The sequence below is a fragment of the Pelobates fuscus genome, chromosome 6 (assembly GCF_036172605.1).
Source record: "Pelobates fuscus isolate aPelFus1 chromosome 6, aPelFus1.pri, whole genome shotgun sequence".
Classification (NCBI taxonomy): Eukaryota; Metazoa; Chordata; class Amphibia; order Anura; family Pelobatidae; genus Pelobates; species Pelobates fuscus.
Genome location: NC_086322.1, coordinates 292,288,138 through 292,315,386, shown reverse-complemented (window position 1 = coordinate 292,315,386; position 27,249 = coordinate 292,288,138). Strand labels below are relative to the sequence as shown.

At 37.6% G+C, this 27,249-nt stretch overlaps 1 protein-coding gene across 3 annotated transcripts in view; it reads left to right on the top strand.

Annotated features, from left to right (window-relative positions):
* EYA2 (EYA transcriptional coactivator and phosphatase 2) overlaps positions 1-25,808 on the top strand; it is a 147,366-nt gene extending 121,558 nt beyond the window's left edge. For all 3 annotated transcript variants that reach the window (XM_063459451.1, XM_063459449.1, XM_063459450.1), the window contains exons 11-17: positions 6,076-6,165; positions 14,392-14,450; positions 15,583-15,743; positions 18,887-19,001; positions 19,990-20,111; positions 20,505-20,605; positions 24,974-25,808. In XM_063459451.1, the coding sequence (XP_063315521.1) occupies positions 6,076-6,165; positions 14,392-14,450; positions 15,583-15,743; positions 18,887-19,001; positions 19,990-20,111; positions 20,505-20,605; positions 24,974-25,054 (729 nt within the window). In that variant the 3' untranslated portion in view covers positions 25,055-25,808. The remainder of the gene's footprint in view (positions 1-6,075; positions 6,166-14,391; positions 14,451-15,582; positions 15,744-18,886; positions 19,002-19,989; positions 20,112-20,504; positions 20,606-24,973) is intronic.
* Positions 25,809-27,249: the final 1,441 nt, after the last annotated feature.

Genomic DNA, 27,249 nt, shown 5'->3' with positions numbered 1-27,249 from the left:
ACAAGGAAGTAGTTTCCTGAAGTGAGGGGGTGTGGCTGAAGAGGCGGCCTTATGCAGCAGCATTCTGCAAAATAATAAATAACAATAAATAAATAATAATCAAAAATAAAAAAAACATAAATAGAGCATGTTAGTGAGGCCGAAACCTCAAATACATTAAAGTTGTATTGGTGTCTAGACTGTCCCTTGTAATCTATACACACGTGCTTCAAAATAAATAAGTGAAATAATATAAAATTTCCCTGCCTGATTCCTTTAAATGTTTCTGACTACATAAGCACAAGACATAAATAAAATAATTTTGGGGATTTTTTATTTTTATTCCTTTTTTTCCAGAGCCAATTTTCTATTAAGTACGTTTATTCAGTTAACCGTTTTGTCTGCAAGACGTATAACTTAAACCCGGGAGAGCAGTGCTGGGAAATATGGCTCTGCAAATAGTGTCCGGGTGGCCGGAACGAGCACCGTTAAATGAAAATGTATGTTTTGCACCGAGGCCAGAACACAGATTTTAAATATATGTATTATGTTCATAAAATACAGGGTGGTTAATCGCTGACCAGCTGTAAATTCTTGCCATTAATTCAGTGTGGACATCGTAATTTATGGCTGTACCGTATTTAACAGAGCAGCCAGCAAACATATTAAAAAAGGCACGGATAAGATTTCTTTTTGATTTATACTGTGGCTTGAACTACAAACATCCCTAAAAAGCATAATTAATATAAAAAAAAAAAAAGAAAAAAGTAGAAAAGAATAGTCTCGTTTTTGGATTTTAGATCTTGAGTTGGATCCCAGTTGTAGAAAATAGCTTTTCTACACCCCCCCCCCCCCCCCCTTGCCTCCCTCTTTAGATCAGTTGAGTTTGGACTGGCAATTAAAATATATACAGGCATAAACTTGAGTGACGTCTTTTCGGTACACTGCTACAATCGCCTTGCCAAGAGATAATTTCAGTAGATGTTTATAGGGCTGAAAGCTTTGGGACATCATTGACACCCTGCTAATGCACTCTGGCAGGTAATTCTTGACTCTCTGAGCTGGCTGGAAGCCAGAGGCATACTTTTATGTAACCTAACAGTACGAACAAGTTGCTAGCCTTGCGAGATCAGCAATGTAACAACACCTACTTTTAGCTGGTTGGTGAAAAAAAAAATGTGATAGACACAGTGGAACAGGGTAAAAAATATTTGATACGAATGGACACCAAAGATTACGGCAGATAAAGTATTAGCCCCTTCTTTAATCTCTTTACTTGAGAACTTTAATAGATCCCATCTGCTCTTTACCTTTAATAAAAAAATTTTTTTTTAAAAACTTAAGCGTACAAAATACAAAAATAATTATTTAGTTGTATCGGCCTCCTCTAACAGTCAGATCCATGCATCGACCACAGTTTTTGCAAAAAAAAAAAGTCTAGAATGGGCTCTGATGATGTCACACTATTAATAGTTGACGTTGGGAATAATCTTTAGTTACGATAGCCATTTATTCGCTCTTTGTTGCTTCTGTAAGATATACAGGATTATATTTCAATTAAAAAGGCACATATTTATCCGTGGTGCACTCTACGTGATCATGTTCTATTGCACAATTGCGAATTTGGCCATTTCACGTTGGGTTTTTCCATCATCCCGTATGACTAGGACATGGAAGGAAGACCCAGCATTGAAAGGCACCAATCCCATAATGATATTTTTTTTTTCTTTTTAAAATGGATCATTTAAGCTGAAAGTACCAGTTTGGGAATGTAGCTGAATTGAAGAATGTCCCCAACTCAGTTACGTTGGTGCTTAATTCAGTAGTTTGATTTGTTTGTTTTTTCATTCCTCACAGTTCACTGTTTACTAAAGTCCACTCTGTTTAATTGGTTCAATTTAAAAAAGTGTGAAATGCATTGTTCTACTTAATGAGCCCAACAGGGGATTAATCTAAAAGCTCTCCAGTCATTGCACAGATAAGATATGATCAAACAAAAGTAAAGCACCTAGCCATTGTCTGCTGTAGACTTGTAAAAACGGAATAAAACCCAGGGTCTTCTCAACTGGCCAAAATCCAGGACACATTCCTTGCGACTACAGGACTAGCTACTTATGTCATTTATTAAAGGTCGGTCCTCTAGGTTGTAAGCTTCTTCGAGCAAGTTCCTCAAGAACCTCTTGTAACCTGTCGACTTTTGTTATAGTTAAAATTGTAAAACGCTGTGGAATATCCTGGAATTATATAAAAATAATATTAATTAGCACTATTTTATCGTTTTCTTCGATTTAAAATTTTACCAAACATATTTTTGCCACAAACCAAACTGTAATAAAAAATAAATAAATAAATAAATAAATAAATAAATAAATAAATAAAAAGATAAAAAGTGTACATTATATTCTGTTGATAAGATGCTATGGTATAACTTTCCTGATGTTTATCTTCAATCACACAATGGGTTGACACACACGGCAGACTCATAGTTAATTTTTTGCTGTGCCAAAGTTCCTGGATATTCCCAAAGTACTGCCAGAAACAAGCAACATGGTGGGGTTGAAAAGGACCTATGGTCCTTTACTTTGGAAGCAGCAGTATCTGGGGCTAAATGTGCTATTAAACTATTATGAATATGTATATTGCCCCTCAGGTAGCTGTCCCCCAGGCCATGCAACTAGCCCTCCCCTGTCTCTTGCACACACCTGAGCATGTATTGATCATGTACCACCTGATCCAAGATTTCAGATTACTATGAGGATTGATCATGAGTAAATATACCTAGTCCCACAGCCTAGATGAGGATAGGTAACTATAGCCTATAGCTGACTGTAGCCTATAACTAACGGCTACCTATTTCTAGTTTTTGCCTGTAACTGTCTGTAGCCTTTTGCTGACTGACAATCAACGGAGTTGTAAATCCTTTTCTAAGTTACAGCTTGCTTATACCTGGCACATAAATAATTACAACAAAATTTCCTTTTTGGTTTTCTTATTGAATAGTCATTTCTAATTCACCTATTTAACAGCATATAAAAGCAAACAAGTCTTCCTAAAAGCGACAACAAAATCATCCACAAAAATCAAAACAAAAACAATGCCATTTTGAAATACCTTTTTTTGCTTACAACGCCCAAGCCGAGGACAATGGATTAAAAGAAGAATTGCACAGTTTTTGGTATTTGCAATGAGATTATGAGGTTGTTTGATGCTACCACTTATTCCTTTTATCCGAAAAACTTAAAGTCAATAAAATACTCCGTTGTGGCGTTACTGAACAAACAGAGCAGTGTTTGAATTGTTCTTGCAGTCACGCGTCTTTAAATATTGATTCATATATTTAAGTCTCCTGCACTTGCCCGACTTCAAAATTTGCCGATGACCTTTTTGGGTTGCAGCTCATCCATGGTCTGTAACTCCGTGTTGACATAAGTTTTTAAATCTAGTTACTTTTGTTTATTTTTATTTTATTTTAAAGAAGCTATGTATTTTCCGCCACCGCCCCCGACATTCTTAGCCTCCCCAAACAGTCTATGCTTGGTGCTGATTCTACCGGTACATAGTAATTTTATGTCCTGACGATCGCGCCAGTTCTTCATCTTGGTAAATCCACTACGGCAGTGCGCCGAAAGTCTCTGCCTCTGTCCTCCCTAGGGCATGCGAGTAAAGGCACGCACATGCCTAGTTCATTTGTAATTGTGTGAGCGTTATCGGTAGAAGGAGCAAGTGGCTTGTTTAAGGCCAAGAGCATCATGGGTGTATTATGGTTATTCAGTATAGTGTGAATTGTTGAAAAATATAAGCAAATTTGACATTTTGAGACACAATACTCATATTGGAAAAATTCTCCAAGCCACGTGTGTTTTCAGTTTGTCTATTTTTGTCTAAAATTAAAAATTTGTCTTTGTCACTTTTAATTCATGCCAATTTCCACTTTAGTGAATAACCTCGTCAACCTGTCTTGTATGGTGTCCTGCAGTCCTGATATGGGGTCTCTGTCCCATTGTCCAACATCCCCCATTTGGTGTATCCAGTAAGGCAGACCCCCGGCTCTCCGAGCAATGTCATTTGTGGATGTCGGAATTTTTCAACCACAGAGTTCTTTGCCCAGTCTGACTTCTTCAGAAAAGTCCCTGAGTGGAAACGTTGACTCCCTTGATATAGCACAGTCTGCTTTTCTTGGAGGCAGCTTTGAACAGGAATAAAAGCAGAGCTGTATTTTATAATATCCTTTGGCTTCTCTACGTTTTGTACAAGATTTACATTGGGTTTCCTAAGCACCAAGGCATGGAATTATTTGGATTCATCGAATGCCAAACATTGTGCGTGATGTATATACCGCCCTTACTTGGGGAGGTTGAAGGGTTAAATTATAGATGATACATTATTTTTCAATTTAAGGTATTTAAACAGCAAATTCCACTTATGATATTGCTTGCTTTTCTTAACGAACGTATTAGGATTTTATAACATCTTCGAGTGTAAAAGTGGAAAAGATGACATCTCTTTTGTTTTTTGTCTTTCAAAATATCCCCAGACTACATATGCACCCCCCCCCCACCCCCATTTATTTTAGAGCAATCTATTGTGATTCATCCATATGTTTAAACCTCAACCATTCTTCTCTAATTAAAGCTCACTACCCCAAGAATGCATAATAATTAGGTTATGGTGGTGTACGGTCTGTGAATTAAGAGAGTCTGCCACAGAGGTTGATTTAAACCTACAGTTCTCCCCCCAGTCCCCCTCCCTCAGACCTTCTTAAACCTAATTCACTTGCTGTGACTGTGTTCTATGAAAACAAGGCCTTAGAGAAACGCTACAGAACATTAGAGAAAAGTCTGTATAAATCAGGGAGTCTTAGCTTGATTTGTACTTTAAATCAGCCAGGATGGGCCACACGCATTATGAAAACGGGCAAAAAAACAAACAAAAAAACAAACAAACAAGGAGCCTACCAGAAACAATTGGATGTGGTGTTTGAAGAATTTTATGAGTGTTTTCATGTTGTTTAATTTGCCAGAGACAATTTACCAAAACTGTTACATTTGTCCAATATTTTGGACTTTGTTATCAGTTTAAGGCATTTCACCACTTTTAGAGATAAAAAAATCAACTTCCATTTAAGAATGGTAAAGCAGTAATGAATGATAAACGGGTTTCCACTATTATTTTGTTATTCCTTATGTTAAAGTTCTATTCTTGACTGTAAACCTGTTTCGAGAGGGCCCTTACTACCTCGGTTCCTGAATGTTCTTGATTGCTTATTTTATGTTTGTCAGAATTTTTTGTATGTCTCATTTACTCATTGTAAAGCATTGTTAAATATGTTGGCGTTTTATCAATAACACATTTGCTCTGAACATTAAAAAGTGTGAATTATACCGCAAATTGTCCTAGTGGTCATGCATGGTACAGTAGGCTAAAATTCCTCCAGCTGAAAGTCAGGTCTTAAAGGGGGAAAGTCACTTCCCTGGATTTTTAATATTATCTGTATTTATCAATATAGTTAGCAAATATTTATTTGTGAGCTGTCAAAAATTAAAAAAAATCATTTTAGAAAATCCCTTTTTATCCTGCAACTGGGCGCCGCCATCTTAGCTCCCTGTCACCCCCTATTATAAGCTCCGCCCTTTGCACCTGGCAGTCAGCATAGAGAAAACACACAGAGAAAAGGAGAATTGAAACAATGTTTCTCTTTCTCCTCTGTGTTTGTTGTGTTTGCCCTGGCTTTGCGTTGTCTGAACTGGATTATGATATAATATGCTAAATCTTTAAAAACAAAAACAGAAACAGAAAACAAAACAGGTCACACAAATTATAGGTGATTTTCAACATTTTATTTTGTTGGGTAAATTCCATCGAAGGGACAATTCTCCTTTAAATCTCTGTCTCTCTTGTTACTTACTATTTGTACAGAATGAAAGAATGTGTCATTGCAGCCATTGTAAGCTATGCAGGGGACATATAATATCATCACTAATTCTAATATTATTAATAAATTGACCCCGGTAAAATGCATGTAATTAGGGGTGGCTGGGCTGGTTTAAAACAAGTATTTACTGACAAATCCATTTTTAATTCTTTTATTTTCTGCAGGACACCACTACGTCAGTCAGAATAGGTCTTATGATGGAAGAGATGATATTTAACCTTGCTGATACACATCTGTTCTTTAATGACCTGGAGGTATGTACGTGCCCTAAAAACCTTCCTAACATCATCACCTGCATCTGATTTTTTTTTTTTTTTTAAGCAGAATGGGGGATTTCATGGGTTTTCTTTGTTGTCTAACTCTGCTGCTGGAGACAGGAGGTCGTTAATCATCACCGACTTATTGAGAACATTCAAAATGTGCTTCATTTGTAGGTAAAAATTATATCAGTGCAAAGTATCACAAATAATGATTTATACACTAAACAGACAATTGTGAAGAATTCATAAGGAAAAGTACATATCGTCAAATAGCCAAAGCGGAGCAGTTCTACTGAGTGCGACCATTTTGTTTTACAATTTGCCATCCTATTGTCAATTCTCTACAATTCCCGGTTTAGAGAATAAATCATGTGCTATTTGCTGATTTGCTGAATAATTAAGAGTCTACACCCAGTGGTGACTGCTGATTGGCTGTAGAATCGAGATAATTCTACTGTTTGCTGTTTCAATGAAGAATTGAGATAATAAACCTTATGCTGTTTGTTGATTGGTTGAAGAATTACAAAATGCAAAAACTTGACAAACAGTGATTGGTTGCAGCATAAAACTAGCTGAGATGATGTCAGTATGGTCAGTCTCAGCCTGTGCACAAAGTAAAAACAAGAAGGTTTGGAGTGTTTCTAAACAGCTAAAACATAACAACAAGACCTCAAATAGTAATATAGATAAAATGAAACAACTAATGAGTGCGTAAATATGAAAATGTTCAATGGTGCGTCGGTCCTCAGTGGACAGGTATTTCGGAGCCCCGTACCCACCAGAATGAAACCACAGACAGTAACTATTATAACTGCAAAGAGTGTAATTATTGACATATTTGGGTGTTACTGGGTCACAGGCGATACCGAATGTGTTTGTAGCCACTGATTTGTATATAGTCCTTATAATGGAATCAAAGTATGCTATTCTTGATTAGAATCTAAATGGAAAAATAGGTTTGAGGATTACCATGAGTGAGAAGTCTTACATACGTTTTATTTTGATGTTTCGATTATGGTGATGCATTTTTTTATTTTTTTTATATATGATAGATTTTTAAATATTTAATATTGAAAAAAAAAATGATTTGAAAGGTTTATCCAAAAATATTAAATGATTTGTATGCTTTTCCAAAAATATTCAACCGAGGCCGTAGTTAGATAGACAGGCGTTTCTTCAATATAGACAGATAGGATAGATGGAAAGAAGGTCGGACGGACAGACAGTAGTCTTTTTTTTTTTTAAATGTAACAAGTACCCCCTGTGTTCATTTAATAATATCTACTTCTATAAAGTAGAGACGCTATAGCAGCCAGTGCAATAAAATGTCACTTCAATAACATTACAAAAGACTATGCACAATGACCCGAACGCATCCATTCAGAAGAGCTTTTTGTCCAAAACTGATCTATTTCCGGCCGAAATAAAACATTTTCCATGGACCATTTTATATAAAGATGTGTAAGTGGACTTGTGGTCTGTGACCGCTATTGTGTGAGTGCCATTCGTCTGTCTGCTAATGCATCTCCACAACCCTTATGAAATTTCCAACCAACTTTAAGTCTGGCGGAGACCATTCTAATACACATGAAAAAAAAAACCACAGCACCATTGTTATTCCAAAAACACAAGACATAATCAAGTGGTATCAGTTCAGAGTAGTTTTATTATTTTTATAGTGAGCTGGACCCTTTCCCCAGATTTCATAAAGTCCCGCAGGTTCAACCAGTCCATGTCTTTTTATTCTAGATTTTAAAAAAAATCGCCAGATTTTATTTTAATTTTTCTGGACATCTGAAAGTCATAAAAAGTTTAAATGGCCAGTTTGTTCTTGGATGTACAGCCTACATGTTTTGTTTCACCGCTGTTTTTTTTATTTATAAATGTACAATTTATTCTAAACACAAAATCCATGTTTCTCCATGGCATGGCCCCAGGAAAATCTTGCAACTGCTTTATTTTTTCATTTTTTTTCCCTTTTCTTGCTTCTATTCTTTTAGAACAATTATTATGAACTTTTTTTGTACAGATCATTTACGTTTTTTATTTTACTCCAAGGAGATGTTGATAAATGGTTTCCCTGTATTAGTAATTATTAATATTATTATTATGATTATTTTCTTTCCAAACGCATTAAATAATTCAATATCAGTAAATTCAACTCGTTCTCAGTCATATGATCAATTAATGTGCATAACAGGATCGTTCTGGCAAGAGATAACATGTAAAATCGATTTAACATCCTTTTATTTCATTTGGTTTTTTAAGTGAATTTTTTCTTTGGGGTGGGGGGGAGGGTTTAAATCCTCTGGCCGCGATAGAACCTTTCTTGCTTTGCCAGAGAATAATTCTAAATCTTACCAGCTAGACCTGTGAAGTTTCATGAATATTTGAGGTCAGTTTAGTAGGTAAACGCTGCTGCCAAAGACCATTCTAGAAGGAATAAAAGGTTTTGTAGAGATTTTGGATTGGCCCAAAGCCTGGTCAAAGCATAGATAGAGCTCCATCAAGTGGTACAACAGTGTCCTCTACTTGTCAAAGTCTTTTTATAAATTGCGAACACCGTTAGAATGCATAATCCTTGTAAAGACTTTGTGCAGACAGCTGCCTTGCAGACATTCGTGGGTGCCAAGTACCTGTGTCTTGCAATTGGGAAGCGAAACAGACAGATGTGTGGGCCGTAGCTGACAACCTCTTGAAATAGGATTTCCAGTGGTCGGACTGCTGCAGTCAATTAATATATTTATCAAAACAAAAAGCCCGGGTGCTGTGAATAAATTGCTCATGCCACCCACCGGTCAGATTATTTACTACGCCACAACGTCCCATTACGTAACATAACTTATAGTAAGAATCATTCACTGGTGTGTTCTTTGTAAACTTTTTAATTTTAGATATTTTTTTTTCTCTTGTAAAAAAATAAAAACCCCACACAATCGCTAATACATCCTACGCTCACCTATTGTGTTGCTTTAAACCACTAACTCTAGATTGTGCATTCGGTTTCAACTGAATTGCATTTGACCAGATTCTGGGCGATCAGTGAGTCTTCTGAATTCGTAATTGTGAATCGCCAAATGACCATACCATGAAACGAATGCAATGAGGAATGAACAAGCCGTTCCATTTGTTTCTTGACTCAGAGTACAGTCTGTGGCATCAAAACAAAGATAATTGATGGAAAAAAGCATGATTGATGCATGAGCCACTAAATATTGATTTTATTCACAAGTCAAGTGACTCTACCGGTTACTTCTTTTCATTCGATCTGTGAACAAATGGAACACAAATGCACCTACCAGTGTCCTACAAATAATATAGTACCATGAAACCATTTTGAATTGTCCAAATAGTTTTTCCCAAAAACTTTTGAACAGAAAGACAAAAACCTGATTAGACCGAGACAAAAAAAAATTCAGATGAAGATTAGTTTTTTCACCGTCTAGTCTAGTTATCATCTCCGAAAGCAAATATCTCATAGTCAGTCAGTGTAGGACATGTAGTTTACAAGCATCACTCCATATCTGATACCGCTGCCCTACCAGATCTGAACATACTCTGTAAACGTCAGTCTGTGAAAGACATGGAAACTACAAGTTTATGGCATATAATCCATCTTTAAAGGAAGTCCATAGCATTAGGAATTCAAACTTGTATTCATACTGCTATAGTGCCCTAGTAGTTAGATTAGAGGTCAACTGCAATGAAAACGGTAAAAACAAGAAAAGGTTTTACTTACCTTTGCTCAAGTACAGAGACCCTGCCTCCCACAACGTCATCCAGCTGGTGTCACTCCAATAAAATACATAGTTACATAGCTAAAAAGAGATTTGCATCGATCGAGTTCAGCCTTCCTCACATATTTTTTTGCTGTTGATCCAAAAGAAGGCAAAAAAACCCAGTCTGAATCGCTTCCAATTTTGCAACAAACCAGGAAAAACTTCCTTCTTGACCCCAAAATGGCAGTCAGATATCTCCTACGATCAAGCAGCTATTACCCCACTAATTAAAAATGATATCCCTGTATGTTATGTTTTTGGAAGTATTTATCCAATTGCTGTTTAAATATCTGTATGGACTCTGATAAAACCACCTCTTCAGGCAGATAATTCCATATCCTTATTGCTCTTACTGTAAAAAAATATTTTCTTTGCCTTAGATTAAATCTCCTTTCTTCCAGCCTAAATGTGTGACCTCGTGTCCTATGTATAGCCCTGTTTATGACTAGATTTCCAGATAATGGTTTGTACTGGACCCGTATATATTTGTATAATGTTATCTTATCCCCTCTGAGACGCTGTTTTTCCAAACTAAAGAGATTTCATTTGTTTAACCTTTCTTCGTAACTAAAATGCTCCATTCCTTTTATAAATTTTGTAGCTTGTCTCTGCACCTTTTCTAGTGCCATGATATCCTTCTTTAGAACAGGTGCCCAAAATTGCACAGCATATTCAAGGTGTGGTCTTACCAGCGATTTATAAAGAGGCAAAATTATATTTTCATCCCGAGAATTTATGCCCCTATTTATACATGACAAAACTTTACTGGCCTTAGCAACTGCAGATTGACATTGCATATTGCTGCCTAATTTGTTGTCTATAACAATTCCCAAACCCTTCTCATGTCTTGTTATCCCTAAATCACTACCATTTACTGACCACGACTAGCATAACTTTGCATTTCTCTACATTAAATTTAATCTGCCATTTTAATGCCCAGCCCCTCAATCTTTCTAAATCCATCTGCAGCAAAGCAATATCCTGCTCACATTTTATTACTTTACAAAGTTTTGTGTCATCTGCAAACACAAAAATATGGCGTTCAATGTCTATTTCAAGATCATTTATAAATATGTTAAATAGAAGCGGTCCCAAAACAACTCTATACTTCTACATACTTCTTCGTAGAATGCAATTAGGTTAGTTTGACATGACTTATGTTTCATAAAACCATGCTGATTATTGCTAATAACAAAGTTCTTCCCAATGAATTCCTGAATATTATCCCTTAATAGCTCTTCAAATTTTTCCCAGTTACAGAAGTTAAGCTCACAGGTCTATCATTTCCAGGCAAGGATTTTAAACCCTTTTTAAATATATGAACGACATCTGCCTTCCTCTATTCCTCCAGAACAATACCTGAAGCAAGAATTTTGAAAGATTAAATACAGAGGTTCACTTATTTCCCCACTTAGCTCCTTAAGTACTTGTGGGTGAATACCATCAGGCCCCGGAGATTTATTTACATTCATTTTCTTTAACTGCTGTAGCACCTTGTCTCGAGTCATCCAATTACAAGTTATCTGCAAGTTTTTTGCATGTCTCTTGCCATAGGATCCTCATTAATATATACTAAAGAAAAATGCTTCTGATACCAAAGTATTGCGTTCAGTGCTTTCCTATTGGGTACATTTGATCACATGGCTGAGTTTCACTTGGTCACTTGGTCTTGGTCACTTGGTCTTGGACAAAGTTCCTGTAGTGAGTGTCATGTAGACAGCTGCTAGAGGTGTGTTTAACCTTACAAATATTCCATATCTAATAAACAGCGATGTTTTACATAACAGGGTTAAAACTACAGTGCCACTGCACCCAGACCATTTCATTAAGAATTTAGAACTTTAATGGCTGTAAAAAATCTAATACAAACAAATCTAAAACTACTTAGACTCGTAGAGAACATTTCTAGCACGGCCATTTTGACGTAATTTTGCAACTTTGCTCTCAGCTCACCATAACTCACTGTTTAGTAAATGAACTCAATAGATAACATTATATTAAACTTAACACCATTATTAAAAAAAAAAAGGCTTTTGCTTCTTATATTTTTTTTTAACAAAAGCAGGCCAGTGACGACATATTTTTGCAACCCTTAGACTTCCAGCCTCTCTGTACACAGATGAATAATTAAATGCCTTTTCACCAAGAACATGAGGACGACTTTGGGTCTTACCGCGTCCAAATGTATGTTTTGCTTGGTAACGCGATAGGGCTGGTTGGTGGGTTATGAGGTAGCGTCTAACCAAGTGTCATGGTATTTTATTAAGTCAGAAACGTGATAGCTACTGTTGTCACAGGTTAGCGTGTTCAGCAATTCAATCGAAAATGAGAAAAACAGATCTCTGTCCTCACTGGAATGCCTTTCTCCTTACATAATGCGGAATACAATGCATACGGAAGTGTGTAGGCTGAAAGCATATCAATTTTACTAATTCTATAGTTGACTTTTTTAATAGGAATTTTTATGACTGCATATTATAAATAATAAAGAGGATATAAAATACATTAATATGAAAAACAATATTTAAATGACTATGGTCATAAATAGTTCATGTTTTGTTGTTGTGAGCAAACCAAATCTGTAAAACAAAATGTTTGGCTTTTTTTATTGCTTTTTGCCGGAGGGAGATGGCAAAAACATGTCTGTAAAAATCAGCTTTTACAGAGACCTACAATCCACTTCAACCAGCCAGGGACAGCAGAGAAAAAAATAAAATTAATTATGCACAAACGCAGCCAAATGAACTTCATTGGGCAAACTGGGCAAATACTAAGTGGGCCTAAAAGGCTGTGGGCCAGTTGGAAAGATCAGTGGATCTCCCCGCCTGGCTATGTTAATCAGTGAACTATTACTAGCCAACTAGCCACCTCCAGCCGTATGTTGGACACTCAGTATGGCACTAGCCTCTGATGATCTGATGTCCATGTCCACACCTAGTGGTCAAGAAGATGCCAGCAAGCCTAAAGGCCATGGGAGTAGGCTGGCCAGGCTGGAATAGGCCAGTCCAGGACAAAATGTGCCCCGGATAGATTTTATTTCCCAGTCTGATCCTGTATGTGGCTGACTGCCAGTATCACGATGCATTTAAACTCAGTTGTGCATGCTGGCACAGTCTCCCTCTATGAGTTTATGGCGTATTTTAATGGAGAGACGGGCTTATTGATGCAGCAGTTTCTGCATTTATAAGCCACAGACAAAATGCATACAAGGAAGGGAAGCGATTTGAGCTGTAACCTATGGTGTTTTGAGTGTTGGTTTAGGTGGCACTAAATTTATTTTTGGACTTTTTTTTTTTTATGGAAGTTAAAAATGAAATCATTGAGTCATGGAGCAGTATAAAAGGTCTTGCATTTTTTAGATACACTCTGCTTTACTTCGAACACTGACTCACAACAGATCAGAATAAACGTGCGCGCTGACAGCATCTGAATGAGTCACTGCCAATCAGCTGCTGCGGTCTCACTGTCAGTCTCCGAGTGCTGTCTTAGTCATTCATAATGGGCAGAAAGGATATCGTGTGTGTGTATCATTTATTAATGTACATGTAAAACCTAAGTACAGAACATTGTGGTAGATAACTTCAGATGCGTCTTGGGGAAAAAAAGTGCACAGTATTTTTCCTAAGTGCAATGCAATTGAAACTTTAGCTCTAAAAAAAATTTTGTTTACAAAAAGAGCAAACATTATCTCTTTATATTATCGCCAGTGTATAACCATGTTAAAGTGTTGTGAATGACCAGCATCAAACAGTATGACGTAACAATATGGTGACCAAGGGGACAACCTGCGATCTCATTGCGGTCTCCATATACAGTACTCTCTTATAAGTCTGACCAGTGAGAGCGTTTTATACTCTTAAAGGGTTACTCCAAGCACCAGTGGTTTGAAGTGGTTATGGTACCAGGTAAAAAGACAAAACTTGCAAAACAATTTGCAATATTCATTACCTGGGAATGGCCTCAGCAGGCTGTAGTGGTTATGATGCTTGGAGTTATGCCCAACAATACATGGGTATTTCTAATCGGTGATTGCTAAGAGCTTCACTAATAATGACAGGCATACAAGGTTTGGCAACGCAGCATTTTTCAACACATTGTGGCTTATCCAATAAACAGTAAACTGTAACGAGTTAAAAATGAAATAGCAAGTAGAGCCATATTGGAAAATGTTGTAGATTTGCCTTAATTTTCTAATTTGGTTTCCATTTGGTAAAATAGGGGGTTTAGTGAATAAGCCATATTGTTTCCTCCTCCGTGTCCACATAATCCCCGGAAAAAGATGCACTGGATTCCGTGTGATTGAAAGGATTATGTTGACATCAAAAGTTCCATCAAGAAGTAACAATGTAAAAATATTAACCACCTTCACTTGTGCTATTGTTCTGTATTTTTTCTCATACATTATGCCAGGAACAAACAATTGTTCTCGTTTATTTTTTAGGAATGTGATCAGATACACATAGATGACGTGTCTTCAGACGACAACGGACAGGACTTGAGGTGAGCTTTCGTAGCTGTAGTGGTCTAGGTACTTAGTTTAACCTTTAATAGCCTTGTCGCCAGTAGCGGTGTCCTTATAAAAACTCATTACAACTCTGAAAACATCATGTAATTGCGTTTGTTTCTCATTGTCTTTAGCAAAACTATCTATTTCTCTTTTGACACTTCTTTATACAACTTGACATTTTTAATTTTTTTTGTTCTCTTCTGAATCTAAAATGGTAAAACGATGATTTCTGATGTGGGTAATGGAACGTGTGCTAACCTCCACGTTCCCCTTAAGCAATCTCCTTTCTACTAAAGAAAACAAAAGCAGGGAAGGGTGCATCTAGATCTGTTTTTTTGGCACGTTCTGTACATATATTGTCATGAATTCCTCATGAGTGCCAAATTATCTAAAACTTTGACATCACAATTGGCTTCTCGGCAAAACCAAACATATTCCAGCGACCAAATAATTACTTTCTCAGATGGTGAAAAGCCCTTTGTGTGTTTCTAACTAACTCGTGGAGAGTCTGTTACAGAACTCGTGTAACCCTATGACTGCCGAGAGCTGTGCTATAGCTACAGGCGACTTTTCTAATGCCTTGTTTTCTACTATTTTAATGGACCCACCTTATGTAATGGAGATATAGCTGTTTTATAAGTATTGGAAAAAAATTGCTGTAAAATTTCATTTGTTTTGCCTTAGAATACATCTGGTAAACAATAACAGAGCTGAAACTAAAAGAGCTTTTAATGGAATATATATGTCTGTATGTGTATATGTCAAATTTCTTTGTGTATGTGTGAATTCATGTTTAAATTCCTATTTTGTCGGTGTGTGTGGGAATGCATGGTGGTTGTGAATGCTTGTTTGTGTATATTTGTGTTTGAGTGGGTGTGAATGCATACTTGTAGATGTCTTTATTTGTATATATGTATGTGAATGCATGTTTGCATATGTTTATGTTGAGTGTGAATGCATGCTTATGTTGGGTGTGAATGCATGTTTATGTTGGGTGTGAATGCATGTTTATATGCGTGTGAATGTGTATATGTGTTCATATTTGCATGTCTGAGTGTGAATGCGCATTTTGTATGTATATATTGTTTAATTATAACGACACTCTTCCTCCTCTCTTCTCCGCAGCACCTATAACTTTTCAGCAGATGGCTTTCACAGCTCAGCCGCTGGTGCAAATCTCTGTCTGGGATCTGGAGTCCACGGGGGTGTCGACTGGATGAGGAAATTAGCGTTCCGGTACAGGAGAGTGAAGGAGATGTACAGCACCTATAAAAACAATGTCGGAGGTACATTACCCCTAGATCCTAGTATTGTACAGTGTGTTTCTCTTTACCACCCCCCACGCACACAAACACATGCACACACACCACACTTCATCAAGGGATTAGGATACAATTGATCTACCAAAAATTATCAAGCGAGTTTAAAGTTGTAGCCAGGCAGAGGACCAATGGTTGCCTGACAAGTGGTTTTGCTTTGTTGCGCTAAACACACGTAACCATAGTAATTTCAAAACAATTCTCGCCTACCATTGTTTAGCTGGAGAAAACTCTATAACTGAGTTAGAAGGGAATGTTTACAATTGTATTCCTGGATGTGAGTTACCGCACATTAAATGTTGCCTAGCAGACCGGGTTATTTGCTAAAAGTGAGAACGATGGGGAATTCTAAGTGGGTTTAGAATTCAAGGCCAAAGTAGTCAGACTGGAGTAGATCAGTCAGCCATAAGTCAGCCATGCTTCTATTTTGGTTAATAACCCTGAGAGTTAGAAAATACAGACCACGGAAATAGTTAAGAATACTCGTTCAGAAAACTGTGAATTTTTGGGTTGCATAGTTTTACGTTTTTTATATAAAACTTGCAGCATGCGGATTTCTTAGTTGTGTCGGCACCGTGGTGGTTTGCATAGGGCGATGCTAAGATATGGGTTGGTATGGTTATCCATCACTAGTTTACGAGTCAGCGCATTTAGGGTGTTACACAATATGCTCCCCAAAAGGATTCTGTGCAATTGACTTTTTTTGCCAATTAAAGGAGTCCCAGATATAATGTCTCTAATTCTGATTCCAAGAATTGTAATTGCCAACACAAAGGATTTATAACCTGCGCTTTCATTTTTTTTACATTTTCTTTTCAAAGCAATAAAAATTAAAAGCATGGTTTTTAAGTAATAACATTATGAGCGTAGAACATCTCAACACGTTCACATTGTTTATATTAGCAAGCGATTGGCTTAATTTTTTACTATGTTTAATTGTTTTTTGCCAGCGGCATAGAGAACTTGCCAAGAGTTTAAAAAACCCACAAAAAAGTTTTGTAACTCTATAAATATGTTCCTTTTAATTGTAGTCTTAATTGTTTCCATGTTATTTCTTTTAACATATATTGCATAGCTTAGTAGATTTATTTGTTTTACTAGAAAATTTAAGTTTTGTCTATGTGTAAATGTCCAAAAATATTTAGTGCATATTTTTTTTTTAGAAGTCGTTCATATTCAGCTTGTAAGCCAAAAATCTCCCTAAATCACACCTTAAAAAACTCTACATTAAATAGAACGAACATTAAGTGTTGACTACATTTTGTATATGCAAGTCTTAAAATGACTCGGTGGATTTTAAGATTATTTTCTTTCCAACAAACCATGGGGCTTATTCGCTAACCACCAAGCTTTAGCGAACCCAAATTGCATAGTTTAGGCAAAAGTACCTGGTTTTAAAAAAAATAGCTTGGAATATTTTGGCCGATATTTTGCAATTTAGTTTTCAATCCACTACAGTTCAACAGCTCAGTGTTTAGTAAACAAACCCCATGTAAACTTGCACAACCTGCCTATAAGTAACCAGAACAAGTTTTCCCAGCGTGCATCTGGATTCTTCCATATTGAGTGCTGTCAGTTTACATAGCTATCTAATTACATGGTACTTAGCTGGTTTAAATCTGCACAGTCTGATTTAAAAAAAAAAGTCTTTAGGCATAGAATTACATATCTTTTAGGTGAAATCTCCTTTTTTCAAGTCTAAATGGATTACCTCTTGTCTTTTGCACAAACTATATTTTCTGCAAAAGTCATTTGCTATTGTTCAAGTACTGCTCTTGTATGTGTTTACAAAGTAGGCAGTATTTTATATTCCTGCTATATCCCTCCATCAACAGGACCTTTTTGACAATCAATATCTTATAGTTATGTATCTGTACACCTGCATTTACTGAGACTTACCATACAGAGACAAAATAATTCTTTGCCAGCCATTTTTGTGCAGTGAAGGGGGTAATGGGCATTATTGCCCTTAATTACTGTATAATACTGTTTTTGTTCAAATACACCGCCTGGAATTTAGGGCTGATTCTCACCAGTGTTCTGAACATATGTTCCCACGCAAACTGAACTCTGAACACTGGTGTGTTTTAAGGATTACTACAGTCTGTTTTTCAGATCCGTGCGTCCAGCCCAAGGACACTTGATTTTTCTCAGCCGAGTGTCTTCAATGTTCATTATATATATATATATATTTTTTTTTTTTTATTTCAAAGCTGTAATTTTGGCAATAAGTTATAAAAGTAGACGAAAGAAAGGATTTCTCATTTAGCGTTGGTCTGAAATCTCTCTGAGAAAAATGTAAAAGAAATCCGTCATGGAAAAATGATTTTATGTTTTGCTCTAATAAGAAATGGTAATCTTAAAGGATGACTGTAGTGTCAGGAAAACAAACTTGTTTTACCTGACACTATATAACCCTTAGATCCCCCCCTCCCCCCCCCCCCCCACCCTTAGGGCCCCCCTGCCGCTGGGCTGAAGGGGTTAAAATCCCCATTAAGCTGAAGTGGTCTGGGTGACTTTAGTGCTCCCTCGAGCATTTGAGTGAAATATCTAAAATGAATCAGTTTTGTTCTTTGTAACAAATGTATTGAATTGTACGGAGGAGCCATTTTTCCTTCTACAAAAATGAACCTTTCTTCCTTTTTTATAAAAACCCAGCACAACTGAATGTATCATTTGTATTTGCACCTATATAAACAATGTTTCCAACTGAATATCTTGATGGATGGATAATGGCCCTATGAATTGGTATTCCCATTTTTTTCGTGCATTTTGAAAACAAATTGGGTTTTCCCAGCACCCCTAGTCTGATCCCTTGTCAGCAGTGCTGATAATGCTAAAATCATACTATTGTCAAGTATGATTCTGAGCGATCTAGACAGCAATGAAAGGCTGAGAGTGCTGGGTGTGGGTTAGCCGACTAGGGCGGTGATGGCTAATCTTCACACCCCAAAGTGTTTGTGAACTGCTAGGAATAACCGAAATAAAAACGTACAGCCTATGTGATCGGTCACTTACAGGAAGGAAAGACCCAAGCTTAGTGATGTAGTGTCAAAAAAAATGAATACGATGAAAATGCTTACATCACACTGTTGTTCTCTGTCCCCTAGGGTTAATAGGTGCTCCAAAGAGAGAAACGTGGCTTCAGCTGAGGGCAGAGATGGAGGCCCTGACTGATTTATGGCTCACTCACGCACTGAAGGCTCTGAATTTGATACATTCCAGGTAAGAGCGCCTTGACACCTGCTGGAATTACTGCTAGAGAGCTATTAAGATGTTTTATTATTTCTTTGCACAAAGGGAAAGTAACGTTTATACAGTATATAGATATTTACATAAAACAAAGGATGGGTACACGTCCCTAGGGCACTGATGCCTAATTTTAGCACTGCAAGTAATTGTAAATTAAATGACCCATGATGCTCACCCAGTCTACATGAGGTTCAGAAACCTCTACAGTGCCACGGCTAGCTGTCACAGCCTTAAAGGAATACTCCAATACATCGAGAGTGCCCAGGTGTCCCCTTAATTGTAAACATTCATGTCATTTTAGGATGGTTCGATGGTTTGCACTGCAGGGCTTAGCTCAAAAGAGCTAACAGAGGGCCCTTTTTGGAGTTTAGTGAAGGCAAGAGCAGTGCCCGGTGGATCCCAGGTATGGTCAAACCATTCTAAAAGGGAACTCCTGCCACCATAGCCACTACAGTGCTCTGTAGTGGTTATGGTATTTGAAGAGTTCCTTAAAGAAAGAAGTGAGAATCGTGGGCTGTGCACTGCAACATTCCGTATTTAACTAGTTAATACAATGTTGCCTCATTCACTAATATTATTATAATTTATCTTCCCTAGATTTGTCATATTAATAAAATATTATTTTCTTCATATGGACATGAAACAAACTATAGTTTGTTGTTTTTTTTTTCATTTATCTGGCCTGTTTATGTTTTTGAAGCACTGACAGCCCCAATAAGTAGCAGTTTAATGTTTATCGTGGCTTCTATGAAATAAGCATTTTAATGTCTGTTTCAGGCAATTGTCTGTCGCGCCGTATGGAAAACCTAACATTACAGGAATAGACGCTTTACAGTGCAAGATTTTAGTGACTTGTTTCTCAGTATTACATGTTTATGCTACACACTTACGCTCTGATTTCTGTTTAAGGATCATGCCTCTTGATTTACCAATTCTCTATATTTTTTGGTTTCTATTGCAGACCCAACTGTGTAAATGTTTTAGTTACCACCACCCAGCTAATACCAGCCATTGCTAAAGTCCTTCTGTATGGACTTGGAACAGTCTTTCCAATTGAAAATATATACAGTGCAACAAAGACAGGTAAGAAATGTAGCAAATGATGTGAACAGGTGAAATGCGTTGGGTTTGAGTGCGCGAATTACACGCAGATAAAATCCTGGAGTAGAATCCTGATATAATCCTGAAGTAGAATCCTGAAAGCTTTTTAATACATTTTTTAAATTCAATAATTTCTGCTTATGGCTGGAGCTCCAGTGAAATGCGTTGGGAGCATTGACACGATTAAAGTTTGCAATGTCCAGCAGTATAAATATATGCCTTAGCTACCCCACAACACTGTTGCCTGGGCACATTTGAACAGACAGCTGTTGGCAGACTAGTCTAGCTCCCTAACCATCTTGTTGAATGCAGCAATATTGTAATATATCCATAATCTGTGTGTTGCATACCGAACCAATATTTTTTTTTTTACAGGGAAAGAATGTTGCTTCGAGCGAATAATGCAACGGTTTGGGAGGAAAGCTGTGTACGTCGTTATCGGAGACGGAGTTGAAGAGGAACAAGCCTCAAAAAAGGTAATTGTGTGAATACAGGGGTACATTTCTAGACATTGAGTTGTTTGTTCATATTATATTAGAAAAATTTGATTTCATGAACAACAGTTGATTAATTTTAATAACGGTAGTAATAAAATGAACCCCTCAAGTGTCAAAGGGGACCACAACACACTCGCAGGATTAAACGTGATCTCCAGGCCAGAAATGAATACATTCTTTTTTAAAGTAGTATATAATGCTTTCTACAAACTACTAAGAATAACTACTACAGGAGTTTATGAAAGAATGAGAGAAAAGACAAGTCTATGTGACCAACATGCAGAACACATCGAAACATTTAATTGTTTGTGTTATTATTATAAATACCGCCATTTATATAGCGCCAACAGATTCCGTAGCGCTTTACAATATTATGAGAGGGGGGATTTAACTATAAATAGGACAATTACAAGAAAACTTACAGGAACGATAGGTTGAAGAGGACCCTGCTCAAACAAGCTTACAGTCTATATGATTGATTGTTTGTAAAAACTGTACAAAGCTGCGCATGCAAAAAAATTGCAACCAGTTGTTTAGGCTAAAATCTATAAATTGCACAGAAGTTTTGTTTGTGCCTCTGAGTTTCTGTTTAAGAATTTTATTTCGCTGTTATTGTTCGAAGTTCCAACTTCTGCCCAGTCTCACCTTTTGTTTAAAAACAGCTCAGACGAAAATTTTGAAGGAAACTTAATTATATTGTTTCTTAACGGTATATAAAAAAAAAAAAATGGCAGTTACACATTTTTCGACTACAGAAGTATCCTGAGTCATTTCCTAAAGAAAATCCCCCTGCCTTATTTTGACATGTCCCCTGATAAAAGCCATTTCCTTAAAGGTCATTTTCATAAGCGAACAGTTGGTTTTTCAGAAACATTTCTAAACTAGTCTTTAAAACACTGATTTTATTAAACACAAGGTTGTGTTTTTTTATTATTTTGTTTAAGAGTTTTTTTTTGTTCTTTCGGCAATGCAACAAAATTTACTACAAACTAGTATCTCCCACCCCGCTCTATTCGGTGTCCATACAGGTACTATCAGAAACTTTACAGCTCCCTGTGCTTACATCACAGCAAATTGTATTGCCACGGTATTGAATTTAATGAAAACTAACTCCATTTTAATTGATTTCCCTTACAAGAGGGTTTTCTTTTATTATAAACACAGGGGCCCCAAACACTTTTGCTGGTCCCAGAACCAATTTAACTTCAACAGCCTCTTTTTTCCCACCAGCATCCCACATTTGCCTGTTTTTTTTGCCTTTCTTTCTAGATATTCATCATTTATTTTTCTTAGACCTAGCTACTGAGATTTACCAAAGAACGTCTAAAATAATGCAAAAATGATTTTCTGCTCATTTAAGCTTTTTGTACAAATTATATTTTAACACAGCCTACACAGTGCATTTTTAACATATGTTAAACAGCCTCTGTCGTATCAAACTCAGACATTACCCAGTTTAAAGTGTACTGTAGTGGTTACGTTAAAGGAACATTATAGCGTTAGGAATATTAGTATGGATTCCTAACGCTAAAGAGCCCTAGTCACCTAAATGGTGACTAGGGTCCCGTTCCGCGGTGAATAAATGGTTAATTAACCATTTATTTGCTTACCTTAATCCAGCACCAGGCTCCCTTGGCACTGGTAACCTCTCCTCCTTCATCGACGTCAGCTCCCGAGTGCGCCTGTGCGGCCAGAGGTGCGCGCACATTCAAACCTGCCCATAGGAAAGCATTACACAATGCTTTCCTATGAGGATCTTGTTTGACGCTGGAGGTCCATGAGGACATGAGCGTCAGATAAGTGCGATCTACTCAGTGTAAATCGCGGAAGCGGCCTCTAGTGGCTGTCAGGGAGACAGGCACTAGAGGCTGGATTAACCCTGCAATGTAAACATATAAACATAGCAGTTTCTCTGAAACTGCTATGTTTTCAGCTGCAGGGTTAAAACTAGGGGGACCTGGCACCCAGACCACTTCATTGAGCTGAAGTGGTCTGGGTGCCTATAGTGGTCCTTTAAACAGATCTCTTGCGGCCTCCAGAGACACTGTGCTGGCGTTATCATTGCCAATGCCAATCCGGTGATAGGGTAAGAAAGCTCTAATTTCGTGGACAAGGTTTTAGCCACTTGCCTTCGTTTCTTAAGTCAAGGTCAAAGTGGATCCGAGTGCATAGTGAGTGCACCAAGCAGTCTTATTGGAGCATTAGCCCAAGGCCCTAAAGTTGAACTTTTTAAAACACATTCCAGGTTTAATTGGTCAACGTACGTACAATCAGTGATGCGATCTAGTGAAGGCAATTTTTGGTACTAAAGACAACTCCTTATTTATCTTATGGATCTAATTTGTGTTCTTTTACTTTCTTCTGTAAACGTTGAAATGTTAAGCTGCCCTGTACCCACTTTAGTGTTGCTTTATTAATATTTACAACAGACCGACATATGCTGCACCATTTATCACATCCATACCATCAAAGGAAACATTGACTATCAGGTGCAGTACGTTCAGAATCTTGGATCAAAGACGGTTATGGTCTACAAACATATTAAGGTTCATTAAGGTTCAGTGTTCTTAAGAAGACAGGTTAAATGTCTTGTCAGTGACTGTTTTCTTACCATTAGTGCTAAGAATTCCTCACTAGGACTGTCAAAGTCTCTGATGGATGAGGATAATTATCTAGGTCTTTTACAGACCGGAGTTATCTGGAGCAGAGGAGTGAGCCTTTAACTGACAAATACTGATAATATCTCTAGAATTTTACTTCTTCCATAGAATTCTACAGTAGCAGAATGACTGATTGCAAACTCATTAAGATTTCATAATAATTAAAGCCAATGTCAAAGGCATGTGGATGTGTTGATTTGAACCAGGACCTGCTGAAAGATAGCTCCGACATGTAACGTCCCGTAGTGACCAGCCAGATACAGTAACCATGTTTATTCAGTGATTATTACAAATCTACAAGTTGACTGTCTTTGATTTGAATGTTTTTTTTATTTTTATTTTATTTAGGAAGACATTTGTTAAATATTCTCTTACTAAAAAAGATAAAAAATAAAAAAATAGTCAACCCTTTTGAATTTTAGTCTTATATTTAATGGGTTGTCCCAAATTTATATATGTCCACACTCCATCAGTCCTGCTGATGAATTAAACTTCTACTGGGTCAAAATATGTCACCATAATTGGCAACAGATTAGGGCTCCGCTCCCAGAATGCATGGTTTCTGCTTCCTGTAGTCCAATGCATTGGTTTACCATTTTCTACAAGGTTGATGCAGATGTTCATTACAAAGACAGTCTTGATCAGAGGCGTAACTAGAAACGGGGCGCCGGTGCGAAAATGGCCCTGGGCCCGCCCACCCTGTATGTCTACAACCCCCTGTCCTTCCCCCCCCATAAAACAGACAGACATATACACCCACACATACATACAGACACACAGACACACATGCAGACACACATACACACACACCCACACATAAAGACACACAGACAGACAGACACACATACATACAAACACAGACGTATACATACATACAGACACACAGACATACATTCACACAGACAGACACACACATACATACAGACATGCAGACAGACATACGTACACACACACACACAAACAGACACAAGGACAGACATACACACACATACATACAGACACACAGACAGACATGCACACATACATACAGACACACACATACATACAGACACAAACAGACATACACACATGCATGCAGACACACACACAGACATACATACACACACACACACACAGACATACACACACAGACATACACATACACACAGACATTCACACAGACAGACACACACATAGATACAGACACACAGACAGACATACATTCACACACATACAGAGATTCATACAGACACATATACCTTTCCGTCTCACATCTTTAGAGGGGGCCTGGTCGCGCTGTTAAAGCGCTGACCAGGCCCCCTGGAAATACATAGCATCAGGTGGCCCTAACAGCATGGGCCACCCGATGGGCCCCTTGAATGCGGCCCCGGTTGTACGCATTACTTAGCCGGCGGGACCTGCTGTCGCAGGGGGGTAGTTCCACAACTGGTCTGATATAGGGATCACCTGCATTTTGCAAACTCGAACTTGCAACAAGCTCTGAGTAGGGATTTCTCTCATTCCTCAGTCGTGTTATAGAGTTCCATGTATTCCAAAAGTTACTATAGGTTTATTTATTGATGTTTGCACCAATAGTAGATCGCGGTAGATAAGTATATTTGATTGTATAAAATTACACTCTACACATGTATTTGCTTCAACGCTAAAGGAGTGGTTACTCAGCTGTTGTTTTTATTTATTTTTACAGCACAATATGCCATTTTGGAGAATTTCATGCCACGCCGACCTTGAGGCTTTACGACATGCTTTGGAGCTGGAATATTTGTAGCAGATTGAGAGCTGAGTGATGACTGTCATGTAAGTCTATCAAACAATGTAATTCATCAAGAATTTCCTCTTGGTCACAGCTACCTAGAAACAGATCTTCAGCTCGTTCCTTCCGTGAAAAGGCTAGGACAATTCAACCATAACAAATGGACAGTGAAGACTTCCTTGAAGGAAAATAGCTTATCCCGATGGATAATTTGTATAATTTAATTGGATGCATATATCTGAACCTGGACTTGTGAGGTTTTTCTTTTTTGTTTTTTTTTACATGAACTATTTATAAGCACAAAACGACTCAACGTCATGGGTCAGTTTGTTCAGGAGTCAGCAAGGAACGATCATTCTTGGTCGGACATCCCTTTCTATACAATGCATTACCTTTCACAGGACTTGATGGAAATAAGAGTCAAATGTTGGTTTTAATTTTGATTTTTTTTTTTTTCTAATTTATGGACTATTCTCAATTTCCTGTCATTACTCTCCTTTAACAGATGGGGAGGGAGGGTGTGCATCGATTTTATTTAATAATTCTTTTCTTCACGGCAAACTCTGGGGACAATCATGTTGTGTACATTAGTAATGGCTGGTAAGGATTATTATAGTTCTGTTTTAACATTGTACAGATGGTATGTGGACTGCGCATGTGTCTACGACGTGCCTTAAGCTTACCATCTCTGGTTTTTATATATAAAAACAGTATGTTGTCATGAATGAAAGGCATTAAATAAACCTAAGTTTACATTTTGGGGACAAAACTGGATCTGATTTGTGTTTTTGTACTTTCTTCTGTAAACGTTGAAATGTTAAGCTGGAGATACATGTACCCTGATCAGCTACAACATTAAAAGCACCGGCCTAATATCATGTAAGTCCCCCTCGTATTGCCAATACAGCTCTGATACCTTAACACGCGGACTCTACAAGACCTCCGAAAGTGTCACTGGTGTTTCGAACTAACACATTAGCAGTAGATCCTTTACGTTCTTCTAGTTGCGAGGTTGGGCCTCCATGGATCAGATTTGTTGTTCCAGGACATCCCAAAGATGCTCAATCGGATTGAGATCTGGGGAATATCGAGGCCAAGGAAACACCTTGAACTCTTTGTCATGTTCCTCAGACCATTCCTGAAATTTTTTTGGAGCGCCACAGGGTGCATTATCCTGCTGAGAGAGGTCACTGCCATCAGGAAACATTATTGCCAGGGAGGGATGTATTTATCCTTAGGTATCTTGAGATCTATATGTTAGGTCCTTTATTGTACACTCTAACCTCTGGATTATCCAGGACATTTGAAGGGACTATGAAATCATGGTAGGGACTGTTTGAAGGTTCTAAGAGTATGTGCATCTGAATCTTACAGAACTGTAAATAGTAGTTGTATGTTGTTTGTCATATAGTCACATTTCCCAATAAAGACTATTTTTAGCTTCATTATTATTTTTTTCTTACTGCCTTCTTTCAAATTTTATTTTCTATGGGCATTATTTTGTTTTGGCTTTATAACAATCTCTAGGTAGGTGCTATATATCAAAGCAGCATCAACATAAATGCCAGGATCCGAGGTTTTCCAGAGCATAAAACTGCCTCTGCCGGCCTGCCTTCTTCCCATGGTGCATTCTCCTTCCCCAGGTTACCCTGCACACGCATACAGCCATTCACCTAAAATAAAATGCAACATGATTCATTAGACCAGGCAACATTCCCCATTGAAGGCACTTTCATCGGTAGACAGGGTTCGTTATAGGCACTCTGACCGATCTGTGGCTATGCAGCCCCATACGCAGCAAACTGTGATGCACTATGTGTTCTGATGGCCAGCTTAATGCTTTTCAGCAATTTGAGCTACAGTAGCTCTTCTGTGTGATCTGACCAGTCGGGCTAGCCTTCACTCTCTACGTACATCGATGAGCCCTTGGGCGCCCATGACCCTGTCACTGGTTTACTGGTTGTCCTTCCTTGCACCTCTTTTGGTAGGTACTAACCACTGCATACCGGGAACACCCCACAAGACTTGCCATTTTGGAGATGCTCTGATCCAGTCATTTAGCCATCAATATTTGGCCCTTGTCAAAGTCACTCTGGTCTTTTTGATTGCCCATTTTTCCTGCTTGCAACACCTGAAATTCAAGAACTGGCTGTTCACTTGCTGCCCATTGTATTTCACCCCTTGACAATTGCCATTGTAACAATATAATC